Source organism: Leiobunum rupestre, chromosome 2 (assembly GCF_980474605.1).
Source record: "Leiobunum rupestre chromosome 2, qqLeiRupe1.1.hap1, whole genome shotgun sequence".
Classification (NCBI taxonomy): domain Eukaryota; kingdom Metazoa; phylum Arthropoda; class Arachnida; order Opiliones; family Sclerosomatidae; genus Leiobunum; species Leiobunum rupestre.
The window spans coordinates 79,931,598-79,944,371 of NC_143385.1; the positions used below are offsets into that span (position 1 = coordinate 79,931,598).

The 12,774-nt window shown below is 35.9% G+C and overlaps 1 protein-coding gene across 1 annotated transcript; it reads left to right on the forward strand.

The window, feature by feature from the left end:
- The first annotated feature begins 591 nt into the window (after window positions 1-591).
- LOC149959176 (uncharacterized) lies at window positions 592-11,267 on the forward strand. Its single transcript, XM_090167355.1, has 4 exons — window positions 592-856; window positions 898-1,037; window positions 1,173-1,430; window positions 11,238-11,267. Exons 1-4 carry the CDS (start codon window positions 592-594, stop codon window positions 11,265-11,267), a joined length of 693 nt encoding a protein of 230 aa, XP_090023481.1.
- The last annotated feature ends 1,507 nt before the right edge of the window (window positions 11,268-12,774 follow it).

Below are 12,774 nucleotides of genomic sequence, written 5' to 3' on the forward strand. Positions count from 1 at the left end.
TAGACGTAACCGAGAATAAAATTCTCGGAATGGTTCACCTTGCTTCTGTTTAATTCCCAAAGCAACAAATGACGCCGAAATTTCATTATAATAGGCGTCGTACTGTTTATCTGATGCAACGTAACCTCTGCTGCTTTCGCCAATGGCTTCAAGTTAAATAAACGGCACTGTTGCTTCATTTCATCCCAGCATACGTGTCGAAACAACGCTGTCTTCGTACCTTCTTTCAAAGCTGAGAGGTAGTCCATAAAATAATAACGCCAAAATTTCCATGACTCGGTGGCGTGGGATCCTGCATGAAAAGGCTTGACAGTCGGAATATTACTTGCCATAACCGTAAAGATTTTCAGAAGACTGGGGTGAAGCACTAAAGACATTTAACTATAAATAAATATGCGCGACGTTCGTGTTCACTTCTGACACCATGTTATATCTCGTAAATTATTTACGTATTCAAAAGAAGCAGAATGGGAAACCACGGAATTAAACTTATCAACCCTAGAAAAAACAGCTTTAAAATTAATAAAAAGGAATAATAACATAAAAATTGTTCAAGCTGATAAGGGAGGGAAAATAGTTGTAATGAACGCAATGGATTATGACGAAAAAATGAGGGAATTATTCAAAGCACAAGGCTATAAGAAAATTAAAAATGACCCTACTGATAAATTAATCGGACAAGTTCGAAGTATCATTAACGAAGCGGTGGACACTAGAGAAATCGAAGACGGAAAGGAAAAATATAAATTTATTCCCCCAGTTTTAAAAGCGCCTCATATTTACGGTTTAGTAAAAATTCACAAACCAGGAAACCCGTTGAGACCTATTGTGTCCTCCATGAATAGCCCCACCTATAGTTGCGCTAAGGAACTAGTTAAAATGTGGCTCCTTTAATAGGAAATAATGACCATTCTCTAAAAAACTCCTACCATTTTGTAGACGTTTTACGAGCAACTTCTATTGAAAATGATGAAGAAATAGGGAATTTAGATGTAGTTAATTTATATGGTAATGTTCCAGTAGAACTAGCTCTCACAGTATTAAGGAGTTATCTTAAAAAAGATAAAACACTAAAGACACGTACAGGCCTGAGCATTAAAACAATTATTAAGTTAAGTGAAATTTGTTTAAAAAATACTTACTTTACCTATGACGGTAATTTTTATATGCAGGGAACTGTTTTAGCAATGGGTAATCCTTTATCTGCCCCAATTGCTAACATGGTCATGGAACATGTAGAACAATCAATATTTAAGAAGAAACAAATTAAGGATAATATAAAACTATGGTATCGGTTTATGGACGATATATTTTTCATTAAGAAAAAAGCCCTATTAACAGAGCGGTTACTAAATATTGTCAATAAGATTCATAAAAACATTTCCTTCACGATGGATGGGGAGATAGAAAGAGCCCTTCCATTTCTTGACGTAATGGTCAAACATCAAAATGGACGGTTCGAATGTTCCATGTATCAAAAAGCCACGCACGCAAAAACGTTTTTAAATTTTAATTCTTGCCACCATATCAACATTAAAATAGGTTTAATTAAATCCCTGAAACAAAGAATAGAATACATTTCAGATCACCCTGTTAATGATAAAGATATGTATTGTCAACAATTACTTGATAGTGGTTATCCAAAACACTTAATTAACTCTATATTTAATGATAATAATCTGAAAATTATAATAAAAAAAGAGACCCCTAAAAATGTACTTAGTTTACCTTACATAAAAAATATTAGTGAAAAAACGAGACGTCAATTAAAAAAGCTTGGTGTAACGTTAGTTAACAGAACCGTAAACACGCTGAAATCAAATATTGTAAAAAATAAACCGCTAATTGAAGACAATAAAAAAAACAGGGGTTATTTACGCAATCGACTGCAACTGTAAGGAAACATATATAGGTCAAACAAAAAGAACTCTGCAAAAGAGACGGAACGAAGATCAAAATTGTGTAAAAAAGAAAGATCAGAAAAACGGCCTGGCGTATCATATAGTAAAAAATAATAAGCATAAAATTGAATGGGATTCGGCGAGAATGATTTGTAACGAAACTAATTGGTTTAAAAGAAATTTCAAAGAGTCAGTGTTCATTGAACAAGGCGGGAATTTAAATCTGGAAAGTGGCTCAGTTGGAGTAAAAGGTTGGGGTTTATTTATTTTGGATAAATATAAAATTAAAATATAGGGTAATTGTATAGAAGAATAGTTAGGACAGAATGGATACAGTTTTACCTAAAGAATTTGTAGCCCATAAGGTAACTGCTATAAATAGAATTAATTAGTAATATTGTTGTTTTTTACATATATGTAATTTTGTAAGTTTAAGCATTGTATAATTTTTGAACGATTCTTGTAAATACGTTTTTTTCTGGGCTACCTAACGGTAGCGTCTTATAGTATTTTTAGTATATAATAATCTTAACGCGGAGAACCCAGAGAGGCGACCGAGAGTCTGGCACGGTATTGCAACACGCGATGAAAGTCCGAGAGTAGGGTTAAAGCTCATTGCCCAATGGTAGAAATATTTTTGGTTTTGTATTCGTGTTAAGGAATCACTTGTAACAGTCACTCGCTGAAGAAGGACCACGGTCCGAAAGCTCCGAATAAAATAAAGTTTTTTTCTAAGTCATGAAGTAGCAGCTTTTTTAAAATTTAACAATTTATAATAAACCATGGCTAAAAGTTTTAATATTTATGTTAACCAGCTGGTGATCTTTAATCAACTGCCCTTAATAATCATATATAATAAAATTAGAAAACGTTCCTATGAGATAAGATAAGAACATTATGTGTTTTGTTTTAGTAGACATGAAAACGTTTTTAAACCAAATAAAAAACCGTGAATCATAACAGTTAATTTATCCGTTTCCCTTGCTCTATCCTCATTTTCAACAAAAAATGTTATCATTTGAACTAAGCTAATTAGAAAAAGGTTAGTAGTGTAGAAAGCTAAATCCTGTCAGGTAACATGCTACCAATAATAGCGCGAAATTTGAATGCCATGTTAAGATTGTATTTTCCCGTGAACCTAATCTGTGATTAGAGGGCATTTGGTTTTTTATTATGTATGTAGGCTTTGGTTGGCGGCCATTTTGATTTTATTTTATTACTTACCTAGTTTAGGGCTGGCGGCTATTTTGTTTTCTTACGTGTTTAATCCCTTACGAGGTATTGGTTTTTTTCTGAGGTATCTAGGCTTTAGTTGGCAGCCATTTTGATTTCATTTTATTACTTACCTAGTATAAGGATCACAGTTCGTTTATTGCCTATGGGATAAATAAGCTTAAAACTAAATAAAAAAATCGGTTTTTAGCATTATTTTTATTAACACCATGGCAATTATTTTAACACAACGACGTGCACCAAAATCAAATTAACTAGATATTCAAATTATAAATTGTGTAACTAAATTGGTATTGACTTTATTTTATCTTTATTATTGAATGATGCAATACGGTAATTCATAAATGCTAGTGCTTCAATTCCCTCTATAACATATCTCTTACTATCAAAATCACTAACGCGATTTTAGTAGTATTTGTCGTATACAGGGTGTTACGGATAAGAGTACCGAAACTTTCTATATGCATTCTATGGGTCTCTATGAGTAAAAAATGTCCAGTAAACAGGGGTCCTAAAGTGCTTCGTTTCAGAGATATGGGCTCCCAAAAAACAAACCCAAACACCGGACACAGCCTTAAATCTGGCAAACTATATTCTTCCTTGAACCAAATTGTTTTCATTAAACTATCAATGGTTTTTTATCCGTGAGGCGAGAAACTTTAATAACAAGTGGCAAAAGTTCATTAATGTCCTTTTAGAAGTAAAATGAGTTTGAAGACAAAGCCATTTTAATTTTATTGACACGGTTCCAAATAAAATAAAAACATTTTGTCGTTACGAACGATTTTAATTATCAAAATTAAAGATACAAATTTCATAAGATTTCTAAAAGAATGCTTTTAAGTTTGTCTAATTCGTTCTGTGGTTTATATGGCACGTCCAAGAATAGGGCTCGGATTTTTCTGATCGTTTCAACCGGTAAATTCAGTTAACCATGATTAATCGGAAAACTTCCAGATAATTTAACGGTAAAATCTCGAGTTTGTTTATCAACTAATTATATAGTTTGAAAAAAAAAACATTATCTTGATCGCAATAAATTCACCACCGCCTTACTTTCCCCGAATGTATTTTTTTATCATGAAGCCGATATGAACTTTTATTTAAATAAATTTGTACACACTTGTTTTTTTAAGAGAAATAAGATCAAATTATAACTCTTCGAAATATTTACGAATTAAAGCAAATTGTTTTTTTCTGGAAATATAGACCATATTTCTTCGTTAATCAATCATATTTATTGTTCCAGTTGTGATGTACCCCGACTAAAATGTAATAAAACACTAATGGAAAACTCGTATTTGTCTACCCATGGATAATAGTGAACTACTTTAACTATTTTTTATAATAAAAACCATGGTTTAGCAAATAATATAACTATGTTTTCATCTGGTGCTGCTAGTATCTTACACTTAATTCCGAAAAGGATGGATAGATAAATCACGAAATAAACTGAAGTGTCAATGCTGACTAATGAAACGGTGAAATACATTTTATTTTAACAAAATGGATAAAGTTGGTCATAAAATTCCCTTTCTAATCTGGGCCGCGGAAGTCTACAGACATCTGGCCAGAGCGCAATATAACCTGTGTCGTTTGCGCAGTTTACTAAAATACGGGGCGACGTTTCAGTGAGATGGGCATTTTTGGTCCTCAATGCCCCCACAACGCGATTGAGTGGCAAGTCCTTACAAGCACCCGGGTACAAGTATCGCACTTTCAATAATCAGCCTTTTCAGTTTACATAGAGAAACGTAGTGGCAAATGCAAGAAGCTCATAAACTGCTGGATTTTCGTCTGCTAAGCAGACGCTTTATGGAAAAATCGTCTGCTTAGCAGACGAAAATCCAGCATTTCATGAGCTTCTCGCATTTGCCACTATGTGGCTCTATGTAAACTGAAAAGGCTAATTACGTTTCTTTCTCCACTTCTGAAATAATATCCTTTTAGTAAGCTATGGAAATTTTACTTCCTTAATAGACAACATAAGTAAGGACTAGTAAACGTGTAGGGTGAATAAATAAAGGAGTTTTAGTCTTACAAGTTTACTCATTTTCTCCCAAGTTAATTTTTCTACGCTTAACTTCCATAGTGTGCGTATAGATAATGTCAACAGTAGCAGACGTTGTCGTAGACAAATAAGTTACACGTAGAAAGGAGTTCTTCATAGTCCTTCAAAGAAAACAGGTGTCGGTTGCACACAGCAAAGCTATACGATATACACTCAGTGGCGTAAATAGCGCCCCCGCAGACCTCGTGGCGCGGGGGGGCCCCCGAGAACTAGGGGGCCCCCAAACGTTTATGATTGAAATTGATGCTTATTAAAAGGGCCCCGAGTCGTTTTTCAAGGGGGGCCCCGGAGTTCCTAGTTACGCTACTGTATACACTCCTAAAAGTTGCCGCTGGTTATTATTGTTATATTATTTATTGGCTTATATATGGGGCGCCAAACCGCAAAAACTAAATAACATTTCTAGGAATATTTTAACAATTCTAGGAATATTTTCAAACTTCTAGGAATATTTTCAAACTTCTAGGAATATTTTCAAACTCTAGAAATATTTTCAAACTCTAGGAATATTTTATAATTACCTATCAATTTTAAAAATCCTATATATTTTAAAGCGTTTCCTAGTTATTATAAGAGAGACGTTTCCTACATATTTTACGGACATAATATATTTTTCGGCAAAACGCGGGAGAGAAAGCAGCGCTTGTAGTTTCCAATCGGAGAGTTGAGTGTGAACACTATGATGGGATGGTACTTGTACCGTTGACCATAAATTTTCTTGAGGCGAGAACACGTAGAGCTCAAGCATCCGAGTTCAATTAGGAATTAGGAGACCAGGTTTTCCAGAGGATACCCGTAAATCAGATCGCTTATTGAAGGATGCAGATTCGGACACTAGATCTTTCAGTGGAGGCTTTTCATCAACGGTAAAAGTACCTCTCCATCAACGGTACAAGAACCATCCCTGCAATGTAACAAGTACCATCCCATCAATGGTACAAGTACCATCCCATTAACGGTACAAGAACCATCCCATCAATGGTACAAGTACCATCCCATCAACGGTACAAGAACCATCCCATCAACGGTACAAGAACCATCCCATCAATGGTACAAATACCATCCCATCAATGGTACAAGAATCATCCCATCAACGGTACAAGAACCATCCCATCAATGGTACAAGAACCATCCCATCAATGGTACAAGTACCATCCCATCAATGGTACAAGAACCACCCCATTAACGGTACAAGAACCATCCCATCAACGGTACAAGAACCATCCCATCAATGGTACAAGTACCATCCCATCAATGGTACAAGAACCACCCCATTAACGGTACAAGAACCATCCCATCAACGGTACAAGAACCATCCCATCAATGGTACAAGTACCATCCCATCAATGGTACAAGTACCATCCCATCAATGGTACAAGAACCAATCCATTAACGGTACAAGAACCATCCCATCAACGGTACAAGAACCATCCCATCAACGGTACAAGAACCATCCCATCAATGGTACAAGAACCACCCCATTAACGGTACAAGAACTATCCCATCAATGGTACAAGAACCATCCCATCAATGGTACAAGTACCATCCCATCAATGGTACAAGAACCACCCCATTAACGGTACAAGAACCATCCCATCAATGGTACAAGAACCATCCCATCAATGGTACAAGAACCAATCCATTAACGGTACAAGAACCATCCGATTAACGGTACAAAAACCATCCCATCAATGGTACAAGTACCATCCCATCAATGGTACAAGAACCACCCCATTAACGGTACAAGAACCATCCCATCAACGGTACAAGAGCCATCCCATTAGTGGTACAAGAACCATCCCATCAATGGTACAAGAACCACCCCATTAACGGTACAAGAACCATCCCATCAACGGTACAAAAACCATCCCATCAATGGTACAAGTACCATCCCATCAATGGTACAAGAACCACCCCATTAACGGTACAAGAACCATCCCATCAACGGTACAAGAGCCATCCCATCAGTGGTACAAGAACCACCCCATTAACGGTACAAGAACCATCCCATCAACGGTACAAGAACCATCCCATCAATGGTACAAGAACCAATCCATTAACGGTACAAGAACCATCCCATCAACGGTACAAGAACCATCCCATCAACGGTACAAGAACCATCCCATCAATGGTACAAGAACCACCCCATTAACGGTACAAGAACTATCCCATCAACGGTACAAGTACCATCATAGTTCGCCTTTACAGTGTTCACACTCAACTCTCCGATTGGAAACTACAAGCGTTGCTTTCTGTCCCGCGTTTTGCCGAAAAATATTCTATGTCCGTAAAATATGTAGGAAACGTCTCTCTTAAAATAACTAGGAAACGCTTTATAATATCTATAGAAAGTCTATTAAAATATATAGGATTCTTAAAATTGATAGAGTTTGAAAATATTCCTAGAGTTTGAAAATATTCCTAGAGTTTGAAAATATTCCTATACTAGAAGTGTTAAAATATTTCTAGAAATGTTATTTAGTTTTTTCCGGTTTGGCGCCCCATACGTTTCAGCCATGGTTAATCGCAACAATTAAACGTTAAATATTTATTTCAACTACCTTGCGCATAAGTTTTAAAAATCGTTTTTTTTTAGTACGATAAGAAACCAAAAGTCTAAAGATTTTTTTTCCGGTAATTGATAAATATGAATTTTTTAAATATTACCAACTATAAATACAGAAAAACTCACGGAAGATAATCAAATAAAGTTTTGGCCAAAAAGTGATAGAATAATTTAATTTTTTGGTTGAAAAAAAAAACCTTAGGTGAATTTTAGATTATTGGATAATAGTTGAACTAAGAAAAAAACTATTGAACATATTTGCTAATAATTACATCAAAAGATAACTTTATTTAAAAAAATATACGTATTAATCAAATTATACGAATAAAATTGATCGAAAAATATTAACAACATTTTTATTCAACGAAATATTTTTCGAAAAAATTCGTTTGTGTCTTAGTTACGGTTAAAAGTTTACCGACACCGAGCCCTATCCAAGAACGCTTATTGGGTTAGAAGTTCAAAGATTCAATCGTTCGTCGATTTGGTAAAACCAGTCGAAATATTATTTGTACCTCTCCAGGTTACATGCCAATCACAAAAAAAAACAATGTTTAAACTTTGTGTCGATCTGACACCAGTCTTTTAGGAATCTACTGCTAGTGGAATCTTTGAGCTTCTAACCCGTTTTTCTTGAACCCGTCCGTGCAATAAGCGTTCCTAGACCAATGTGCCATATTAGCTACAAAACGAATGAGACAATTTTAAAACCATTCCTTAAGAATTTTTATGACATTTGTATCTTTAAATTAAATAATTAAAATCGTATCACTAAATTAAAATGGCTTTGTCTTCAAACTTATTTTACTTCTAAAAGGACATTAATGAACTTTTGCCACTTGTTATTAAAGTTTCTCGCCTCATGGATAGAAAGCAATTGATAGTTTAATGAAAACAATTTGGTTCAAGGAAGAATATAGTTTGCCAGATTTAAGGCTCAATTTGCTCGATCAGGCCATTTTTCTCAAAATGTATTTATGCTAGGGTTCTGAAATTATCAGGGTTTATTTGTTAGGTATGGAAGGCGTTGGTTACTAAATTTCAGAAAAATCGAACGATTTTGTGCCGTTTTGGAATTTTTTTTTTTTCACCGGTAGGTGTCACGCAAAATGTTTTAATAGAAAAGTTGTAGGGCATAGTCGAAAGTGTAAAAATAATTTTGGTTCGGTTGAAAAACACCTATTTTTCACTGAGTTTGGAGGTCGGGGGAAAAGCAAGTTGTACTAGCAGGCAATAGCCTTTAACGAATTGTAGGTAACATGCATTTCAGTGTTAATATTTCTAAAATAAACAAATAATAAGTAGCCCAAGTGACAAATGTTTTTTAATGACTTTAACAAAATGTTTTCAAAAATGCCACCTTCTGATGCAATGCACAAATATGCACGATGTTGCATATTGCGAAATGCTCCCCGAACCATTTCTGGAGTCACCCGGCGACTTGCTTCGATGATTCTTTGTCGTAAATCTTCAACGCTCGCCACAGGTGTTTGATATACGTAGTCCTTTACGAATCCCCAAAGAAAAAAGTCGAGTGGTGTTAGATCAGGGGATCTTGCAGGCCACCGAACAGGACCAGTTCTTGCGATCCATCTTCCAGGAAACTCGTCGTTTAGATATGCAACCACGTCACGATATTGGTGAGGTGGCGGCCCATCTTGCTGGAACCAGATGCGTCTGTACTCGGCCAGAGGAATGTCCTCCAACACGTTGGATATTTCATTTTGAAGGAACTCCAAGTAGTTTTGACCGTTCAGACGATTTGGCAGGAAGAACGGGCCAATAATTCTGTCACCTAACAGACCAGCCCACACATTTAAGCGAAACTGCACTTGGTGGCGGTGAGGAAATCCCCAGTGTGGATTATCGTAGTCCCACATATGTTGGTTTTGACGGTTGAAAGGCCCATCTCTTCCGAATGAACATTCGTCGGACATCAGTAGTTGATCGTGAAAATCCTGGTATGCGTCAGCCATGAGGCAAAACCAATTGCAGAAGTCGAGTCGGCGCTGTCTATCACCGTCATGCAGTCCTTAGTGAAGTGTCGCTCAATAAGGATGAAAATGGTGTCTTTTGAGTGTTCTTCAAACGTAGTTTCGATCCAACCCTAAGTTAAAGCTGGCAGTCCTGACGCTCGCTCGAGGATAGGCGACGAAGTAGGCAAGTATGGTGTTTTCCATGTCGATGTCCTGGAGACCACGACCACGAAACCTCAGATTGATATTACCTCAGTTGTCGAAGTCGCGGACCACTCTAAGAACCGTCGTATGACTTGGTCTGCAATTGGGAAATCACTGACTTACTAGAGTAGCATTACGACGACCTTCTCCGTAAAATAATTCTAGCATATGAGCGCGCTGATCTCGAGTGTAAAGAGGCATACTGGACAACAATTGGCCAAGCTGAGATAATGTTTTAACTTTGAAATGTAAACGCTTTAAATACTACTCGGACAATTGATATTTCCCGTTAAAAAACAACAAAAGAAAAATAAGCGTAATTTTTGGTCTACAAATCTTTGTTTGATGATCTTACTCGTAACCACGTCGAAATGGAAGACGCGGTCTTTGTTTACTTTGTCTAATTAGGTGTTGAACGTAATAATTTTCTTTAACAATAACTTTTTGCAGATCTGATTATTAACTACATAGCTGAAAGCATAAGTTCCCTAAAATAAATGTACATGTGTGTTGTGATTATGTACGATTGTTTACGTTAAAGGCTATTGCCTGCTAGTACAACTTGTTTTTTCCCCGACCTCCAAACTCACTTTCGACTATGCCCTACAACTTTTCTATTGAAACATTTTGCGTGACACCTACCGGTAAAAAAATAAATTTTCCAAAACGGCACAAAATCGTTCGATATTTCTGAAATTTAGTAACCAAAGCCTTCCATACCTAACAAATAAACCCTGAAAATTTCAGAACCCTAGCGTAAATACATTTTGAGAAAAATGGCCTGATCGAGCAAATTGAGACACCCTGTATATTGGCCGATTAAACAGCATCCTAATTCAAAATAACTTGAAATAGTACACAAAATTCTTATCAGAATTAATTATTTAATTTCTTTTTCTTAGCCATTTCTATTCCTACGAGATTGCCATTAAACATTTTAGCTCTTGTGCACCGATGTGATACGCTCATTTTTTCCACTTGTTTTTTTATTATGAACAAATCGTGTGTCTCGACGATTGCGAAGATTTTCCATGGTTTTCCTACAAATAATTTTTTTCTTTAAGAATCAAAGGTATTTATATATATTTATTTTTAATAAATATCAACTTGCCAAAAAAAAGCTTTGTTCATAAGTTTGAAAAATGAGTATTGAATTCTATATACTTCATAATCCATGGGCTTTGATTGAATTTTAAACCTGTGTATTTTAGTAAGGCGTAGACCAAGCGAAAAGAATAATTTTAAATTTATGTAATGGATAATAAAATTCTTCCTGTGTTCTAAAGATGGTGGGAGCTTTGGTTGATGCTCCATAAATTTTGGCCCTAGAATATGCAATTGCTTTAAAAAATATGGAGATAGTTCTTACTGTTTCAGAGCATTTCATGCTGATCGTGAATTTCCTGAGGGTACTCCAAATCAACTTGCAGAATATAGCCTTCTGAACTATGATCAAACGAAACTATTTCTTCTTCATCCATCCACTGGAATCCATCTGTAGGTAAATGCTGACTCATCGCTCACCCATAAAGGTTATTAGATAAGAGCTTGGTTTTGAGGAATCATAGTTTTCCTTGTATCTATTATTAACTTCAGCGTAGCGCAAAGAAATCATACAAATTCCTCCTCTAATGCCGTCTTCAATGAAAAGATATTGATCGACTTCAGTCGAGAGCTCCAACTTCACACCAGTCATCAAACGACACGCTTGCCAAGCTTATCCTTGAGAACTGTACACATTGCATATTAATACTCATAAAGCTTTTCAAGACGTCAGCGAGCAGTACGTAAAGATTTTGGTATTCCCCAAAATTATTTAGGTGAAATTTATCCCAGATTAATAGGCGAAACTATAAAGTCGAAGGGAGAAGGGAAAAATGGGACTCACGTGACTAAGTGACGTCATGATCTCGTGAAATTATTTCTGTAGCGCCATCTAGAACAAGAAATACTAGAAAGAGTGTCTAACTTTCGATGTTTCTTATTATCCAACACAGTGAACGCACATGTTTAATTAGATTGAACCGGATTCAGGTATAATTTCTTTTTTAATTTTCACGGAAATTCAGTGTTTATAATATTTTCATAATTTTTTTATCTAGGACGTTTTATCTCATTACTGAAGCCTTGGTCTAAACTCGAGTCCTCAACTTTAAGTTTATACGTTTACCCGCGTACTTATATATAATATACTATTTTGGTGACGATTTGGAATAAATAATGGTTCGTCAATGCTGTGTACCTGGGTGTAAATCGACTCCTCTTAGAAATCCTCATGTAACATTTAGCCCATTTCCTAAGAATGAAAATTGACGAAAAGAATGGATTCGGATTATTGAGATAAACGCTTCAAACTGTGTTGAAAAACTAGAAAGACGACCTTGAAGTACTCCAGTTAGAAAACCACTAGGGGTTAAAAATCAAAATATGTGTGGACTTCACTTCAATACAACCGGCCGAAGAAAGATTGAAGATCAAATTCCTAAGTATTTTGGCAAATTAGCGGAATTGAACGATGGTCCAGATTTATGAATTTGATGTTATGGAAGAAGTAGTTTCATCTTCGTCTGTTTGGGGAATGGATAATCTTTTGTTAGACAGTTATTCTCCTAAAGACAATGATGGCATCCGCAGTGTTGGTATGAAACCTATACATTTTCAAAAAAATTAAATTTTTTGGGACATTAACTACCAAACGGGCCACTCTAACCAGGGCAAGGCGAACAAGGCAACCACTTAGGGCCCCGCGCTTATCGGCACTTCTAGGGCCTCGCGCTTAACTAAGATTAATTTCCCATAGAAAAGACTCGGACTCGGGGTCGC

What these genes read in the sequence shown, in the direction of transcription:
- LOC149959176 (XM_090167355.1), top strand. Translation starts at nt 592, where the DNA reads ATGGATTATGACGAAAAAATGAGGGAATTATTCAAAGCACAAGGCTAT. An exon ending in CATGAATAGCCCCACCTATA is followed by an intron (nt 857 to 897) that starts GTTGCGCTAAGG and finishes CTCCTTTAATAG; the next exon opens with GAAATAATGACCATTCTCTA. An exon ending in GAGCCCTTCCATTTCTTGAC is followed by an intron (nt 1,431 to 11,237) that starts GTAATGGTCAAA and finishes TGTGTTCTAAAG; the next exon opens with ATGGTGGGAGCTTTGGTTGA.